General features: G+C 43.1%; 2 protein-coding genes across 5 annotated transcripts in view; both read right to left on the bottom strand.

Moving 5' to 3' along the window:
- Positions 1–290: 290 nt before the first annotated feature.
- Positions 291–16237, bottom strand: si:dkey-24p1.6 (protein sel-1 homolog 3). Its single transcript, XM_063205981.1, has 24 exons — positions 16196–16237; positions 11487–11700; positions 10758–11108; positions 10103–10229; positions 9456–9577; positions 8552–8667; positions 7721–7782; positions 7486–7618; positions 7084–7216; positions 6809–6955; positions 6114–6316; positions 5501–5680; positions 5067–5186; positions 4514–4654; positions 4274–4336; positions 3780–3953; positions 3140–3267; positions 2780–2863; positions 2240–2330; positions 1946–2033; positions 1537–1646; positions 1062–1189; positions 799–898; positions 291–684 (listed from the first exon to the last, which is right to left on the bottom strand). The coding sequence occupies exons 1-24, from the start codon at positions 16235–16237 to the stop codon at positions 580–582; spliced, it is 3162 nt and encodes a 1053-aa protein (XP_063062051.1). The 3' UTR covers positions 291–579.
- Positions 15119–19644, bottom strand: part of stim1a (stromal interaction molecule 1a) — a 71425-nt gene continuing 66899 nt past the window's right edge. For all 4 annotated transcript variants that reach the window (XM_063205081.1, XM_063205082.1, XM_063205083.1 and 1 more), the window contains one exon: positions 15119–18883. In XM_063205081.1, coding sequence (XP_063061151.1) covers positions 18295–18883 — 589 coding nt within the window. In that variant the 3' untranslated portion in view covers positions 15119–18294. The remainder of the gene's footprint in view (positions 18884–19644) is intronic.

Here is a 19644-nt window from a genome sequence, read left to right as displayed (position 1 = left end):
CATTTAACATTCAACTTTTGAAAACAGCTTCCTGAGCCAAGGCATTGGATTAATAGTCTACCAGAGGCAAATATCTGCCCTACCCTTTTTCTGAGCTTGGCCTACTTTACTTGAGCTGCTGTGTCAGTACTTAAGTTTGGAGGAGCAACTCACACGATTCCCCTCTCAATAACCTTTTCCCTTACTTTGAATTAGCAGTAACCACTTTGGGGCTTAAAAGGCAAACCTTTGCCAAACACACAAAAGAAAAGACACACATTAGGAACAAAATAATAATTTAATGTCTTGTGTTGCATTACAAGTGAATCCAGGGAGAGTGACAGGGGTCAGTTATCCCCTGTTCAGAGGGGGAGAGAGGGGATCCGAATCGGGTCCCCATTACAATGTGTGTGTGTGTGTGTGTGTGTGTGTGTGTGTGTGTGTGTGTGTGTGTGTGTGTGTGTGCGTGTGCGTGTGCGTGTGCATATGCGTGCGTGTGGGTGTGCGTGTGCGTGTGCGTGTGCGTGTGCGTGTTGTGAATCCTTGTTATGATGGGAGTAAACCGAGTGATGTGTCCACCGTGTGATGCCTTCTCCGGGGTCATGTGACCTGATCACTTCCTGTAGTGTGAGTTCTGAAGAGCTTGGCTATTACAAAGGCCAGCGCTGTGGTGACAAGAACAGTCAATGCTGCAATGCTTGACATCTGAAAAAAGGATTCATACACACAACCATGTTTAAAGTCAGATGTACTTGGAAAATCATTCAATACAAAATGTAGAAATACCCCGACTTGTCAGGAAATGTTAACATACAATACCTTGATTGCGATGTTGTTTTCCCAAAATGTGTGCAGATATACATTGAAGAGAGCTAGACTGCAGGGCAGGTATGCATCTGTGGCATTTGAAGCGATGCATCTGTTCAACAGAGGGATGGGGAAAGCATTTTGATTGACCTTTTCTGCAACTACATACTGTAGACATCACAGTGAAATTCACAGACAGAAGCACAAGGTTTCTATAGGCAATGATGAATAATAATTCTGTTTAGGAGAAAGGTGAAACTGAAGTGTACTCGTACCTCTGGTAGAGTGTTGTGAGAAGGTCTTGTTTGCTTGTCAGGAATGGCTGCAGTAAGTTCATCTCCACCACCAAAGACAATGGCAATGTCGCCCCCTGCTGGACAAGAAGGCCCAGACTGAACCATCCCTGGTGGAGAGAGATATTATGGTGGTATTACGGTACCGTACATTGAATCACACATTCAGATTTATAGTACATTCACTACCTAGGGGTGTTAAAAAAGTAATTCAAATGGTCGACAAGAAAGCAATGATGTTTGGAGAGTGGTGGTGTGTCATAGATTTGATTGAGATATAGATTTACTTTCATTTAGCATCAATGAGATTTAAGTCAGTTTGCATAAAAGGAATGCAAATGGTCAACAAGAACGCATCAGTTTGTAAAGGTACAGTGAGTACATTTCACTGCTGATGGGCCAATGTAACTTGTGAAAAATGTGATGTGACTGCCTTTTAATAAGCCAAGAGACTGACCTGGGGTTCACCGAGGAACGTGGCCAGCTTGTACAGCTCTGCAGCTTTGGCCACATCTGTCCTATCAGTTACATTGCCACCTGAGAGGAAGTCTCCCATTTTTATCAAAGCTGAAAAACAAATCACATCACCAATGACATCACACCAGAACCAATGCCTGGAAAGACGTTCTCACATAGCTTTGATGTATTCTCAAAACATTTACGTAAAGCCAGCTGTTTTTTGGATCAACCAAAATTAAATGTTTGACGCTTAAAATTCCCCCCTCACATGCATTTACCTATAATATATTATAGTCAGTCTGGTGGTCATTTATAGTCTCTAGTACTGAAGTCTACTTAACAAGGTGCCTTGCTCATTAAGTGTTTTAACTATGCTCTAACAGTGTAAGATTTTGATTCTGTGTTACCGTAAGGATCTGGGTCCTGGCTCTGGATGCTGAGATTGTAGTATCTGAGCATGCACTGTTTCTCAAAGGCCTGTGCCATGAAGCTTCCCTGTGTAGAGAAAAACACTCAATACATTAGCACATTTCACTCAAGATTTCTTATTCATGTCACACTTAATCCATACACAAGTATAAATCTCTGGTAATGTTCTAATTAAAATTTCAATACCACATTGTGGAAATGTAAAAAGGGAGGCAACACATCTACGTACGTACATTGCTGCCATTGACAGAACATAAATGTAATGGACTCACGGGGTTGCGTTCGCACAGGTAAGCCACATTAAACTGAGCCGTGGCAAAGCCAGACTCCGCCGCCATCAGGTAATATATGTAGGCCATCAACCTTCGAGATGGGGGAGTGTTAGTCAGATTTATCCCACTGTACATCACACCAGGTCCTCATTACATCCGATATACCACAAAAAGGACAGTGTTTCATTCTAGACAGAAAGTATATTAAAGGTCGGAACGGCTTTTAATCCAGCGTGTAGTTAATCAATGGAAGTGAGCTTACTGAAATAAAGTTGCATGGATTAAAGGGTTTTATAACGTCGTCTGGAAATAAATTATTGCGCCGCGCTTCAACAGTGAGATAACGTCGAGGAGAGGCAAGTAAATTAGAAGAGGATGTGGGAGGAGGACATGACCCACAGAATATGACCAGAAGATGTTAATCGCATGCTGTTTGCATAAGATGACCCCAATACAGAGAGTTCACAGCTTGAGCAGTGAGCAGAGCACACAATGTGATAACACTGTGTACATAAGTGTAAGTATAAATGTAGCAGTTACCAGTTTCCTTTGAAATAGGCATCAAGGCCTTTTCTCAAGACTGTGCCGAGGTAGCCGTTCTGTTCGGATGCCCATTTTGCCCATCTGAAACAAAATGGGCAGGACATAGTATAGCATTAATTAACTAGTAGGCCAACTTTGCACTAGTTTTGGATGTTGACACATGAGTGTACAATGAGTGTTTTTTTCAGCTATTGGTGAAGGAATCGTGAGATATATTTGCCAGCCAATCAATGGCAGGGAAGCCATAAATTAATTTACCAAAGTTATAATTACAAAATCTCTTTACCACTGTAAGGCTGGAGGTGGATGCTAATTTGAAAGTACACTATGTCAGTGGTCCTAACATGCAGTACGTACAGCACGGCCTGTTCAGGCAGTCTCCTCATCTGGTTGGGAAGGCCTCGATTCCACATCTCGGCCACCGCAATGGCCCCGTCCACATGACCTCTCTGTGCCGACCTCAGATAGTAGTGATATGCCATGAGCTAGAGTAAAATACACAAACAAACAACACATTTACACAAAAAACTACAGGTAATTGTGGAAAAAACAGTTAATTATCTTAAATTTATGTCAGATTTGTACAAATCTGGAGAATCTTTCAGCAGAATGGGCTCAGCATGTTGCACCTCATCGCCCCCATGAAGTGAATTGTTCTCCATAGCAATTCACCGGAAATGCCACAATGCACTATACTCAACTTGCTGAAACTACTGTCCTGAAAATAGGTGGTTTTATTGGTGATTTATCAATATAGTCAATATCAGGACAGTCTCACTGACCGTGTGTTTAGTCTCTTTCGCAAGTGAGGAAAAGTACTGTCACATTTAAGAGCATAGCTCACGAAGCCTTATAGTACACACCATTCTGCCAGGGGAACGATTTACTATTCTTTGAAAATAAAATGACCCTTTAAACTTTGATAATACAGTACTACACTAGTATGACATCACACCGAGTGGTTTTAGTAATGCATCACTGCTACAACTAGACTTGCCTGGTCCGCTGGTTTGCCAGGATAAAGGCCCTGTGAGTGCATGACCCCCAGGTTCAGGGCTGCGTCTGAGTTACCCTGCGCATCAGCCTGCTCCCACAGCTCCACGGCACGCCCGTAATCCTGCTCATGCTTCTCATGGTACCAGGCCAGAGCGTTCATCGCTGGGGTGTAACCCTGAGGATGGAAAGACAAGTTATGCAATACAGAGGTATGTTACCTGTGCACATGGTGAGATATTATTTGCATGTACGGTAGCCCTTATTGCGCACTGTTCCACCAGGGGAACACTGAAATAGCCAAGGAAAAACCTTTACTACCATAGTAATACACCATTATAAGAGTAAACAGGGCCTTTAGTAATACAACTTGGTCATTTCCATTTTGGCAACAGCTTATTTGTAACAGGGGTTGTGTCTTACTGGGTTAAGATCATTACACATATGTAGATATTTTTTCAAACTTATTTTTTATGTAATGGTCAGATAGCTACTTACCCGCTCTATAGCTTTCTTCAGGTAAATCAGAGCCTTTGGGATGTCTTGTTCAACACCCTGACCCTATAGGAAAAACAAGTAGTCAGTTAATGTATATGTTTTGATTTTCTTGCAAACTTGGGAATCAAATGTTGAAGCAGTTACATGTATTCATTTCTTGCAAAGGTGAGCATGAACACAACTTTTTTTCATTCTTATTTATTTAATATTATTTCTTTCTCTCAGAAGGGAATATCTGACCGTGAGCAGGACTATGCCATAGTCGTACATGGAAACTGGATCCTCCAGCCGGATGGCTCCTCTTTGGTAGTGCTTGACAGCTGTCTGGATGTCTGTAGACACTCCCCGCTGACCCCAGAACAGCATACGACCAATTGCTTGCTGTCAAAGAGATAAAAATACAGCTAAGTGTATTATAGGAAATACAGAAACTCTGTAGACAGGCTTGCACTTCATTTTGCTACACAAGAACATGCATGGGATTTTAGTTAGGTAGTATTTATTGTGTGTGTCCAGCACAGAAGCCGACAGGGTGGGACAAAGTGGTCAGTTGTCCCGGGCCCAGAGACAGAGGGGGCCCAGCATTGGGTTCCTATTACATGTTACTGTACTGTTTGTATTGGGTGGGGGCCGGCCCTTTCATATAACTGTTCCCGGGCCCGGCCAATGCTGATGTCCAGTGTATGGCCCTGATGTCCAGAGTACTGTACATAGTAGGTACAAAATATAACATGTTGCTATGCAGATATCCTACCAAAAAAAGAAGAAAAACAAAACAATGATTTTTTTATACCTCTGCAGCCGCTTCCCCATTGCGCGCTTGGAGTTTCAGCCAGTGGAAAAGGTCATGGTTCTCATTAGTCTGGACTTTCAGTGCTTCCTCGTTGTTCAAATATATGGATTCTACAAAAGTCTATCAACAAATGGATAAGATAGAGTAAAATAGAGGTCAAAATAGAGGTTACACAAACGCAAATAATGAACTTATTCATAACTGTGAATTTACTTAACAACCCCCTACGGTAGTTCAGTGTCTTAGTAACAAACAAAAGTAGTTGTACAGCACAGACCTCTACCAAGCCAATGGCCTTGCAAATCCTTGCAAAAAAAGACATATCTTCCTCGGTGGAGGCAATATTCACAACAAAAAAAAAACAAAAAAAGTTCAAAGTCAGTTCAGTAGCTTCATCCACCCGGTTCAAAGACAGTTCAGTTGGCTGAGGCTACCTGCTGCGAGGTGAGGTTTTGGCGATCAGCAGATGTTTGTTTGGCGATGTTGTTGTAGTAGGCATAAGACAGGTCAGGGTCGGGCGCCATGTTCTCATCGCCGACATAGTGCAGGTGCCCGAGACGGAGCAGCGCCAACCGCCAGTCCTGCTGTGCAGCCAGCAGCGCCAGCAGCCATGCCTGCGGAGGTGACAGGACGAACAGGACAGCACAGGACAAGACAGCTTAGCCATGATCCAGCAATGGAAAAAAGAAATACTTTGGAAAGGATGGATGAGGTAGTAAATGTGCCAAAGGGCATTCATTCTGTAAAGGTCGGGTCACAAGCTAAGGGTGTGATGATTATGGTTGCATGAAGAGAAATAATCGTTAGCATGGCCTGTAGGACTACTATTATGATGTACCTTATTTGAAGATTACTGCTACTTCAACTGAGGGTTGCTATGGTATGTTCAAATGCCATCACACAATTCAAGACCAGCTTAGACTTAAAGCACATAAATAAAATAAACAAATAGTGAAAAAAACAAGAAAGGTTAAAAAGGCATAACATACTGTACAGAAACCTAAAATCGGGAGGGTAAAAGAGAAGCATCAGCTTGTTATTGCGCACCCTTTGGGGGTTTGCCTGTAGTCCTATTCCACTGCTGTAGAGGACTGAGGAGAGGAAGAGGGCCCTCTGGTCTCCAAGGCAACTGGCCTGCAGGAGGAGAGGCAGGACCCTCTTGATGACACCTACATCCTCTGCATGGGACAGCTTATGGAGCGACACGGAGCACAGCGCCCTTCCAACGCTGGCTGGACTAACAAATGAGCCTGAGTAGCAAGACATACCGGTAGTTGTTAACCATGATATGAGAAGAACTTGTACAGAAGACAAATAATGTGTAAGGCAAATTTGTCCCTGGGTCAAAAGTGTGAGTGAGTGAGTGAGTGAGTGAGTGAGTGAGTGAGTGAGTGAGTGAGTGAGTGAGTGAGTGAGTGAGTGAGTGAGTGAGTGAGTGAGTGAGTGAGTGAGTGAGTGAGTGAGTGAGTGAGTGAGTGAGTGAGTGAGTGAGTGAGTGAGTGAGTGAGTGAGTGATATAGAAGTATTTACAGGTTTACCACCGGCAAAGGGCTCATTTATTTATGCAAAATTGTTGAGTACTCCTTTAAAAAGGTTTAATAAATGCTAAAGTATGTACATATGTCAGGAAGAAAAAAGTATTGTTTTAACACAATAAAGGCATTTTATATTTGTTACAGCTCTGGAACAATCAATTCACCAATAGCAAGAGTTATAGAACTCATATTCATCAATAGTTTTACCATGTTTGTTGGCCAATTTTTCAGCTATAAGAATTGCTCGACGCCTCTGGGGTGAACTAGGTGCTTCCCATTCCTCACACCAAAGTGCTGTCACTTGACGGGCCCTGTCTGTGAATCTCCAATGGCTGTAGGCATTCACACAGAGATCTAAACAAAACAAAAAAGGAATGGTTACAAAGCATTACTAGCAGCACAGTGAGAGACAGCATGATATGGGTAGATGTGTTTACAATCCCTCCCCTCTTCTGCCACCTGTTGTACAACTGAGGTATTACCTGACTTTACACTTCCTTCAGCTCTTTGGGCATATCCAGCCAGTTTGGTCTTCAATTCTGTTTCAAAGTCAAAGCAAGACTGCTGCCATTCTTCCATGAGTTTTATGTGACGTGGCATGTTTAGTTCAGAGTTCTGTTAAAGAAAAAGAAGACCAACGTGGTATGAGATCATGTTTTAAACTTTAAACCACCAATATTCATAATTAAGCACACAATAATGAAATTAAAGAATTTCTAGAAGTAACTCATCACGCTAATAAGAAAGTTCACACCTCTGTTTAAAAAAACCCCACATATCAGCCAAGTGTTAAATATTTGATGAATTCTAATTGCAAACATTATAATTCCTTAAAAAATGTGTATCTGCGCCTGAAGACCATATGTCGTGCATAGTTACCATACCTTATTTTCAGGAATTTTCTTGTTTCTATAATAAATGACTGGTCCATAGTATCCTTCAAAGCCTTTGGTAAACTCTCCTCCACCAATCACAAAGTAGCCATCTGTGTCGTCTAGTCGAAAGGCCACCTGGAATCTGGAAATGAACATACAGAGAGTAGAAGACCATTTCATTTGAATGACCTTCCTCTGATTCAAAATGCAAAACATTCGGCCACAATGTGATAAAACTACTTACACGTGTTCAGTGCTGTGTACAACACGGCGCTGTCCGTCTGTACACATCATGGTTACACTGACCTACAGATAAGACATTGCTGTTATTGTCACTCAGTCAAGGTCAAAGATTTGGGTGACTATGGTGTCCATTCATGAAAAGAAGAGGGAAACCCCGCAAACTTTACTCCCGGTTGTAGAAAGGAAGAACTAACCTACTCATACATTAATTTACAATTCTTTCTCTGACATATTCATTCACATTATACACACAGACAATACACACTCACACATGTGCAGTTTTCCTCACCACCCTCTGTAGCGCCTTTTTGTCTGCAGCTAGGCAGCTGCCGTGCCAGACAGAGACGCTGCTGGTCAGGATGCTCTCAATAGCACCTCTGTAGAATGTGTACCGTAACGTAAGTGTGTATGAAAGCAGTTTGAGTCAACCGTATAGTTGTGATAAATAAATGTTGATTTAATTTGTAAAAAAAACTCTCTAAAAGATCAATAATCAAGTCAGCTGGAAATCAATAGTCATTTACCGTATGGTAAGTCCTCTCATGATGCTGCTCTCCCATGGCAAACCAGATCAAAACATGAAATGTATAGTCTGGACTCACACTATAGGTAAAGTCACCGTGCAATGCCCATCCCAATGGCTCGCTACACAGATTCAAAACTAGACAGGGCTTTATAATTACAGGACAGACCCAAGCTAGTTTCATGGCCCTGCTACAGTCATCCACTATGGTGCGAGGCTAGACCAACCCAGCACCAGTCAAAAAAAAAACCCATTCTGCCGGCAGGGTTAGGTCTAGGTTGCTATGCTAGTTCTCTCACTCTAACTCACCATCCAGCCATCGAGCTCCATGTTGAGATGGCACCACTGCCTGAGGGGCACTTCGAACTGGGAGAGGAAGGCTGAGGACACCCCTTCTTCCCCATGCATCTGGATATGGAGGTCACCTGGAGAGAACAGTTGTAGTAATGATGACAGCTTTGGAAGTAGCACAGAGATGCAAGTCAGACAACAGTTCTGTGCTGTGAATTTTTAGCAAGCTTGGATATAGTTATGTCCTCATTGGCAAAAGAAAATTAGCGAAAGTAATCTGATTGTCAAAAGTCATTTCTGTCACAGTTTGTCCCACTAAAATAGGCAAATTCAGCTCCCATGAGCATTTTGTTAAAGTAAGTGCACTTTTTAGAGAGAGGAAGGGGAATTGTTTTCTGTACTTGACTCTGTCTGTCTGTCTGTCTATAACATTATGCAAAAACTACAATTCCTGTTCATACAAAATGGACAATGATAGACAACCGACTCCAACTCCAACCCCCTGTCAACTCCTGGGCAGTATCAGGTCAATGTAAAATATCAAGGTCAAAGGTCACAATTTGTTTTTGGGCACAAGTGTAGTCAACATGATCCATTTTTATTGTATGACAAACCAGTGCCAAACATTTCCTTTCCTTCAGAGTCATGGGATATATAAACATTATGGCCTCCCCATTCCCGATGGCGCAGGAGACAGCAAACTGCGCAGTGCACATGCACACTTTGCCATTTCAATGCATTCTGGTTGCAATGTATTCAGATATATGTGCTGTGCAGATTCTTGCCGCCTGCGCCATCACGAACAAGCCCTAGGCTTTAACTGTCAAAAAACAGTCTGCTTTACTTCAAACGAACACCATTTTTATGCTTCTCTGTGGATGATATGCTGTGATGTTAGAAAGTTGTTGATCTTAGAAAGTACCTGAGCTCCTCAGGAAAATGGCAGGAGAAGCATACTTCTTCTGTGAGTCTATATGGTGCAACACCGCACACAACTGTTGGTGACATGGCTGGAGCAGGTACATCCATATTGAAAAAGCACACCTTTAACAGGGAAACAAGCAAAAGCATAGCACTCTAGTTAATGACAACATTTAAAGGCCTATGTCACAAAACAGCAGTATTTTGCAAATGAGGACACTGGACTGAAAAATGATGCTCGTCAGGATTTCAAATAACTGCTCTAGAAAGCAGATTAAGCAGATTCTTGAAAGTAAATTCCATATTCATAATAGTATCAGGACCACATGACAAAAAGTGTTTCTCAACGGGAACCTCTACAGCCACCTCAGGAGGCGTTAGGGAGTCCTTGGCGGATGTTGAGAAGGAGACAGATGAGGGAGGGACTCAGTTGGGAATGGCGGACAATAGTCTATTCTTTTTTTAATACTAAGGAGGCGTTGGCAGGCTTTTGAGGCCAAGGGCACGTTGGCAGGCTTATGATGAGGTCAAGGGGGCATTTGTTCAAAAAAGGTTAAGAACCACCAGTTTAAAAAATCAGTGATTTCAACTAAGATTTACTCTATGAGACTGCATACATAACATGAGGCGTTGCCTGACCTTACTTACCAAGGATGAGCAATAGCTTTGAGCCTGACACTCTCCAGAGCGTCGTCTGTGAAGGGCTGAATGGCCCTGATGATGCCAAAGCTCTCCCCAGTAGAGGCATACAGCGACGACAAGAGAACAGCCACCTCTGCATGGTGCATTAGTCAAGGATGGGAATTAAGACATACAGTTAAAATACAGTATAAGCCTCCTCCTAGTATGAACATAACCACTGAGGAAATGTGTTATAACGATGCCTTTTATGAATGTGTACAATGGATGCAATCTACATTTGTAGATATACTGTAATGTTATCATAACTGGTATCAGGGAAGCCGACACGTATTGGGTGGGGGGCCCTTTCTGATAACTTTGTCCTGGGGCCAGCCAATGCTGTCAGTGGCCTTGACTACGACAGTAGAAAAACGGCTCCTAATACTGCAACATTTCAACACATTGCCAGGCAAGCACATGAATCAACATCACCAGCACTAACTGTAGGTGTGTGGGCAAACAAACCCTACAGCAGAGTGAAAAAACTTTGAAGTCAGAAGTCATGATAGACAGACTTAAGCTAGCAAGTTAACAATGTCTTGCAGTCAGCAATGCACAGTCTGTTCTTCCTAAGGTATTGTTCTTATAGGTCCACAAGTGTCTTTTGTGTGCGGTCACCCACCTTGTTCATGTTCACATTGTGGTATTTTGTCTTTTTGTGCCTGCCACACCATCTCCATGCCCCAGCTCAGACACACCTGGTGCTCCTTGAAGGGCCGACTGAAGGGCTCCTTAACACTCAGTAGTGCCATCGTATGGGCTGCAGCAGACATGTATCCACCATCCCCACCCTCATCCCCACCTCCATCCCCATCCCCACCTCCATCCCCATCCCCATCCCCATCTCCTCTCCAGCTGACCCAAGCACGCACCATGCCACTTAGGACCCACTTGGAGGGCTGGATCTTCCAGTCCGCTTGGTGCACAAGCCAGTCAGGCAGGGTCAAAGTCACCCTGCGGATCTTAACGGAGCCTGGATGTAAGGCAGGACAATTGATCAAATTATAATCATAACAATGATTTTGAATCGTAATTAAATTAAACGAAAATCACTGCTTTTTTATTGCATACAGTGTGGGGTCAGATACAAATCTACTCAAGTAGTGAACCTTCCTGCCACTGCAGTTGGACAACATTGATCTTTCACATGATAAAATGCATCAGTAATAACAATCACACATTCTGGTTCTGCAGTTATTATTTTTCAATTTCATGTTCCATTATTCAGTAGTTATAGTTTGTGATGTGATTTTTTTCCACAACATAATGAATAGGATAACCATGACATGTAACATGGTTACAATACTGATCAAAAATAATTGTCATTTTGTCCATATTTGTGCAGCCCTACCTGGACGACAGCCCCAGCTCTGGCTGAAGACAATGGACGTGTCACCGGTGTCAAAGGTCACGAGGGCATCCAGGTGCACCACTGATGGCTCAGAGCAGGAGTAGAGAACGCGTACAGAGCAACTGCTGCTGCTCCACTCTACGTCCTCTAACTGGGTTAGAAACCTCACGCTGTCCGTCGTGTAGGTTTCACCCAGGCATACACTGAGAGTGAGCTGAGTTGAATCAAAATCATTTTTAAAGTTAATTTAAGTCCTGCAGGTCTATGAACGACCACAAAACAATAGGATTAACATCTGTGCCATTTTAATTTGGGTTGCCCCAAAATGTTAATTATCAAACAAAAGGTAGGTAAGGCTTACTTACACATACAATGTGATGAACCATCCATTTTAAGCTCCATTTGATCTCCTTCATCTTTCTGTGGTGGTGTACAACACCATACCTTTTCCTTGAACTACTCTATTGCATGTCCATGTCTGAAACCATGTTGGCTGTTGAATTTTCCAGATAAAAGCACCCCTCTGTAGAACTCTCCAGTGTGTTGCTTTGGCAAGTTTGTCTCCGGAATAAGATCCTGCTGGAATGAGATCCTGCATTGTTCAGTCATAATAAGCAAACAGCAGCAGGAACTCCACCTGTTGATACACACCAAAGGCAAAGAGAGGAAGAGAGAGAGAGAGAGAGAGAGAGAGAGAGAGAGAGAGAGAGAGAGAGAGAGAGAGAGAGCGAGAGAGAGAGAGAGAGAGAGAGAGAGAGAGAGAGAGAGCGAGAGCGAGAGCGAGACCAGGCCAGTAACTTGAACTAATGTATTACTCACTTGCTTCTAGTGCTCAGTCACAGACCAATGCTGTCTCTACAACACGTCAATATTATGCAAAGTCATGGGGGAAGGGGAAGGCGCCGATATTATGGTTACAAATGCTGTTATCTCCCTTTAGGCCAAACTGAAATGCAGCCACCATGAGTATTAGAATGAAACCTTTGACTACTACCAGTAATACCACTAGTGTACCTTTGCCAATATCACTAGGTAGGGAAGCCGACAAGGGGGTCAAAGGGGTCAGCTGTCCTGGGCCCAAGGAGATGGGGGGGGCATAATTGGGCCCTCATTACATTGAATGTATTAGGTGGAGGGCCTTTTCGGAGGGCTTTATTCTAGGCCCAGCCAAAGCTGTCAGCAACCCTGTCACTAGGGGTCCTACTAAAACTATTTTTACTGCAGCTACTTCACTGTCTTGTACACTTCTTGTACCACTTCCAGGGCCGTATTAAGCCAATGTGGTGCCCCAGGGCACTATATCTCACTAGTGACCCATCTATAAACAATACGTGTGGTCAAACATGGTGGTGCCCCTGGACACTGTGCCTCTGGCCCTTATGGATAATCCCGCCCTGACAATTTCTACTTCTAATTCTACGGCAACTAGCTATTCTGCTGCTGATATTGCAGTATATATCACCCACTACTACCAGTGCAATTCTATGAGCACTATGTGTTTGTATTCTATGTCACAGTGTGCTAAATAAACCTGCCAATCTGTTGTTGGCACTCACCAAGAGATATACAAAGTTTCAAGTACATGAGTGATTACGTTTCTTGATGTGTTTTTTCATTCTTACTCTAGTAACCGATGATTCTTGTGCACTGTACCTGTTTCAACTAAGCCAAGTAAACTAAACTTAAATATAGCTGCAAGCAGCAATGCGGGGCCAAGCAGTAAACTTGGCAAAGTTGCCACGGCAACAGAAGGAACTGTAGCTCCCCCTTTGGCCCAAATCTCGCCAATGTTGGGGTGCATTCCTTGGAGGGGAAAATGGGAAGAGAGACGTGGAGGGTCGGCAAAGGACCTGGGCTGGGAATCAAACCCGGGTCAGCCGCATGATAGACGAGTGCCCTACCGGTTGGCCACGGCAGGGCCTGTGCTGCCCTTGATTTATATTGAGTAACACATTTCCATTCCCTCTCAAATTAGTCTATAAAATATCAGCAAGTAATTTCTATACTTGAGAGGCTTGCTTTTTGGACAGCAATTATAATCCTCTGTGATCATTCTATTTAGTAAAATTGTTTATATGACATACAATATTATGGAAAAGAATCAGGAGCCTACTGAAAATAGATATGGTCTTTGAAATCCTAAACATAAGAATCCTATAGGCTGCAATGTAATGTTGGCCAGTCTTTTGAGAGACTGGTCTGAGGAATTGGTGTACATAGAAGTAACGTGTGTGTGTGTGTGTGTGTGTGTGTGTGTGTGTGTGTGTGTGTGTGTGTGTGTGTGTGTGTGTGTGTGTGTGTGTGTGTGTGGAGTGTGGTGAGTGGTGTGAGAGACAGAGAACCGAGAGAAGAACAATGGTGTCTCTCTCTCTCTCTCTCTCTCTCTCTCTCTCTCTCTCTCTCTCTCTCTCCCTCCCTCCCTCCCTCCTCCCTCCCTCCCTCCCTCCCTCCCTCCTTCCCTCTCTCTCCCTCTCCCTCTCCCTCTCCCTCTCCCTCTCCCTCTGTGTGTGTGTGTGGGGGGGGGGGGGGGGGGGTATGTGCAGGGGCTGGGGCAGTGGGGCTTTGGTTGACACTAGAGCAATAGCAGAACTACGCACACACCTAAGCTCTCGTCTCTTGTGTGTCCAGAGACCCCCTGCTGAGAATGGTGTCAGTGAACGTGCGCAGGTGCCGTTGGCAAAGGGGACAGAGAGATGAGAAAAATCCCTCCATTCTTTCCACAATTTTGAATGGCTGCTGTGAGCTGATAGTGTTTTCAATCGTTACGAAAATCCATACCTGGGTGCAACATAGTGTGAAGATGAGCTGTGTACCAATATTTTGAAAATTGGGAGTACGGTTAAAAAGATACAGGCAAAAATGTAACTAAAATTTTGACCTGCTGGTGGCGCTACAGAGTTTGAGCTGGGGATTTGATTTTTTTTTTGTGGTGGGTCATGGGATGGACTTCTGTGTGTGTAAAGAATCCTAGCCTAACTCGACAAACGGTTACTGAGATATGACCTCACTTCCTGTTTTGCCACTTTTACGACAATTTTGATTGGCTGTCACGGCTAAACGATAAAAGATATCCAATATTCCTTGAGACCCCATGTGTAGCTCAGTCCAGAGATACTATGTACCAAGTTTCGGGCGAATTGATCAAAAAGTGCGGGAAAAATAGCATTTTTATTGAATTTTACAAAATTCAAAATTGCGGGAAAACTATACACGCAGGGTACAATATTATCGCTAGTTCTCGGATTTGTCCTGGGCCAAGGATTCCAGGGATACCAAATTTTTGAAAATTGGACCAGCGTTTCAAAAGTTACAAGCAGAAATGTACCTGCAACTTTGACCTGCTGGTGGCGCTAGAGCGTTGGGGCTGGGGACCTATAAATCGCTGCGGGTAATGTTGATGCTGCCTCGAATATGTGTGCCAATTTTCACAACTTTCCTATGTACGGTTCTATGGGCTGCCATAGACTTGCAGAGGGAGAAGAATTTTGACTGGAGTCAATGAGGGAACTAAAACACTAGGGGCCTTCGCCAGCTTCGCTGCTTGGCCCCTAACTAAACTAAACTAAACTAAACTACCGGTAAACTAAAATAACTAAACATGTGTAGTGAACAGCAATGAAAAAAGATGCAGATTTCTTTTAAAACAGTTTATTGCTTTCATGCAGGAGTGCCATAAAATTCCAAATACTTGGAGTCACAGAAGATGCAAAACTCTTCAATTCCCCCCCGTACAAATGCACAATCACAAATAGAAGAAGCTCAGAGGGAGGAAGTAGATAAATAACTGCTCACATAGTAGTCGCTCCCTGGACCCAGCACGAGTGTTGCAACAGGTTTTAAAACATGCATCAACAGATTTGCAGTGCATTTTTTTTCGGGTAACAGATAAAGATCACCACTCATACATACTGTACATACACACAGACACACACATACATTCTTACAGTCTTTTTCACGCAAACCACACACACACACATTCACACAAACACACTGAGCAAAGATCCATTTATAGCATTTTTCGTGCAAGAGAGGTACTGTACGAATGACGCTTCAGAGATGACCTACACCACACGGTTGTTATAATTTTGCTAGATGGAATAAACGTTGGGTTTTTTTACACTCTGACGACACGCTCTCAAAGTACATCCATACCACCGCTTATACTCCACACTAAGGGGAGGGAGGAGAAGAGGAGAAGGGAGAAGGGAGAAGGAGGGAGAAGGGAGGAGGAGGGAGGAGAAGAGGAGAAGGGAGGAGGAGGGAGAAGGGAGAAGGACCGTGACAAACGGAAGAGAGCCCAGAAGAGCCCTGACTGTGCAGTGCTGAGAAACTTTCTCAGGAATTTTGGGAGCTTAACAGATTTGAAATTCGTTAAAAAGTTTTTTTTATTTTAACAACAATCAAGAACATTTAACGTTGATTCATTTCATGATTTTCCTTAATTCAAGGCACTCTTGACACCTCTGCAAAAACAGCCAATTGAGAACATTACGGGGGAAGAGAGGAAATTCAAAATACCCTTCAGACAAATGCATAGTGGCAACCAGTAGAAGGAGACGATACTCTTGTAGGCCCTTTTAGAGAGTTACCAGCTGTTGCTATGTAAACATCGTTTGGAGGAGTTGTGTAATAGTGTGCTTGAGTTAGCTGAGCACCAGCGGACCGGAGTACTGTATGAGCAAGGGGGGAGATGGGGTGGCTCATGGTACCTGGAAGACATACCGGATGAGGAGCACACCTTTAACTGCCATAGGAAATATAAAAATTCTGTAAAAAAATGTCAGATGAAAAACAATTGTGAAATTTGATAAGATTGAAAATCTTTTCCAAAAAGTCTTTTTGTACCAAAGGTCTGACACTGATCCAAAATCGGATATTACCAATTGATATTATAAACAAAAACAGCACATTTCTAAACTACGTCTTTGGTTTGGCACTTCAGAACTGGATTGATACATTCCATCCACATATTCTCAGGACAATTTGTGATACAATTTAAAAACAAAAGGAAAAACACCCAACCAATCCCAACGCACTATGATACTGTATAAGCAAGCTCTTCCCAGGTATGACCAGTGGTTATGACTTGGACCTACAAGGAAATACGCAGATATAATTTGACTTAAATAACTTACTCAATACAGTGTCTATACACTACTGGCCGGAGGACTCTACTTTTGTGCATGCTGACGTAACCTGCATGCATCCAAAGTCAGAGCGTGGCCCTGGGAGTCAACTAGGTGTGGATAAACAGAAAACAAAACAAGGAGCACACCATAGACATCATATACAGATACATGTCTATGGGGAAGACAAGGAATAGTCTGCCAAACATCTTTTAAAAATACATTCTTTTTTTTGGAGCTCTGCATAATATAAGTGGGTTCGATACCTTTTTTTTGTCTGAGTGATTTGGTCTCCACAGTTAAACAAAGTGGAAAATAATGAACTGGTTTAAAAATGTCTTCTTAGAATCCCCTAAGGCCTTATCAGCTTTTTATGCTTTATTTTTTTGCCTCCAGATATTGGTAAACATGGACGGTTACAACAAATTTAGCATCAGCAGAAGTTATTTAGGAAGGTTATCATATATCTATATACACATATATTACTATATAATATATTAAATATATATAGCTCAGCCCTTTTCCACCTTCTGACCAAGGAACACAGGGGGTAGCGTGGAATTGTGTTCTTAATCTATAGCCGTGTGTGTGTGTGTGTGTGTGTGTGTGTGTGTGTGTGTGTGTGTGTGTGTGTGTGTGTGTGTGTGTGTGTGTGTGTGTGTGTGTGTGTGTGTGTGTGTGTGTGTGTGTGTGTGTGTGTGTGTGTGTGTGTGTAAAAGGTAGCAGAGGAGCAGAGAGAAGACAGAGAGAACAACGGAAATATAGCTTGTGTCTGTTTGTTTGTGTCGTGAGCGACGTGTGTCAAGCAAACACCTAAGAACATTCAATATCTTTTTTTTCCAACAAAACAATGCTAAAGACATGCAAAAAAGCTCATGAAATCAAAAGAGTTTTGTCTGAGAGGAGGACGAGTGTGTTTTCCCCTACAAGACTGGCACCGTTTCCTGCAGAATAAATAGTGCTGTGCATCATCACATAAACCCCAAACCCCAAAAGAGGACAGACTCTTTGTCATTACAGTTTACCATTTTTAGAAATGTGCTCATTTTACACCTCCCTGAGTTTCACCTTTCTCTTTTTCTTCCAGCCATTCTCTGAGTATGGTGACGTCACTTTTCAGCCAGTATCATTGAACTGGATGGTCCCAAAACTGAATGGTAGCAACTGTTTCCATTGCATTCAGTGACACATGCCAAGAAGTATTATATCCAGAATTAGAGAAAGGCTGGAAGAAGAGATAGGAGAATATTGTTTAACTCCAGGCGAGGTGTAATATCTCAAAAATGGCGGACTGTTTCTTTGACCCACAGAGAAAAAAAGCAACGCAATGACATCAATGACTTTGCTGGTTGCTCCCAAAGTTCCTAGGAAAAACATATCTATGTACCTTACAAAATCGTTCAAAAGGCAACTGCTTGTGCCATCGCTTGTAACCAGAAATTCAAAAAACAACAACAAAAATCTGAATACATATATTTTGGACATTTGCTTTGAGAACAGAAAATAAAATCTTTTACCATCAACATCAAAAAAATAAAGAACAAACAAAACAAAAATGAAAACAAATTAGCCTTGACAGCTATAAAGCAGTCCAGAGTTCTCTGTTCTTTTTTAAAACCATTATTGTAATAATAATATTTTTCAGCTTTTTTGTGTTTTTTCAATATATATATCTATATATTTTACTTCTTCTGTTTCTTGAAGATCTTGAAGGTGTGTTTCTTGCGGCTGGCGACCGAGTCAGTGTCTTCGCCTGTAGATCCGCTGTCGTCCTCCAGGGGGCTCTTCTTGGAGGAGAGCTGGGGAATGCGGCTGTCGACCTTTCGGGGCACCCCCGCCATCCCTGCCTGCCCTGTGGGGGAGGGCGTGTCCGGGTCGGTGGAGTTCGGACTCAGGGAGCGCGAGGACTCGGACATGGAAAGCACCTGGGCCTGGCTGCTGTTGATCTCGCCCAGGCTAGCCGACTTCTCGATGCCGTAGATCTTCTTCATGAGGATGGGGCTGTCGGGGGTCATGCCGTCTTGGGAGCCGTCGGGCACGCGGTTACCCCCGTTGGGCGTGTGGTAGCTCCCGCTGCTGGGGGTGGTGGTGGTGGTGGTGGTGGTGTGCAGGGGCCCCATCTCGTCCACGCGTCCCGGCCCACCGTGCTGCATGAGGGAGGTGGGCTTGGCCATGAAGCCCTTGGAGCCTCCGTACGAGGCGGACATGCGCAGCTGCTCGCCCGTCTGGGAGATGCACAGCGAGGAGTCCGAATCCGACCGGTTCAGGTCTCTGCGGAGGAGACATGCAAGAGTGAGTACCAGACTGACGTGAGAGTGACTATACTACCTACATGTCAACGGAGATTTAGCAAGCTGAAGCATTCTGCCATTTCTCTGGATGCATGTTAACAAAAGACAAAGGATTAAGGGATTAATATACTTTACAATTGATTAAAAATATAGAGACATAGCCTTATGTAAACTGAGCCAAAAGTGCAAGTGGTGACGGGAGGACACAGTGGTACGACCTTCAACATTCATTGTTTCTGAAGACTTTGAAGGTCTCTCACAGATCATCTCCTGAATTCTAATTCTAAATCTATATCTAGATTATCGATTATCCATTCTCAGTCAGAATGAATCATATGGCATACACATGGATTAGTGAACAATGCACACGAAACACTGCAAAAAAAAAACAGTGTGGCTCCTGGACCCTAATTCTACAGTGCAGAACATAAGCCATTACAGAAACACAAGCATTAAGGGTTGCTGTAAGTCATGGCTCATTGCAATGTAAAATGACATGCGTGGACATGTTTTGATTTTCTTATAATGAGACGTAGAAAATGCTCTGATTGGATTCTCAGCCTTATTCTAAAATTAGTAGACTACAGCTCTCAGGCCAAGGGAGTCAACTGTGAGTAACACACAGGGAAACATGGCAAATGTAAAAAACAACAGCAATAAATTAAAATAGAAAAACCCACAAGGAATGGAAAATGTGATGTGATATTTATGAGGTGGGCAGGGGGGAAGGCACCGCAAACC

The sequence above is a fragment of the Engraulis encrasicolus genome, chromosome 8, assembly GCF_034702125.1.
Source record: "Engraulis encrasicolus isolate BLACKSEA-1 chromosome 8, IST_EnEncr_1.0, whole genome shotgun sequence".
NCBI classification, from domain to species: domain Eukaryota; kingdom Metazoa; phylum Chordata; class Actinopteri; order Clupeiformes; family Engraulidae; genus Engraulis; species Engraulis encrasicolus.
The sequence above is the reverse complement of the archived record's forward strand: the minus strand, read 5'-3'. Positions and strand labels throughout refer to the sequence as shown.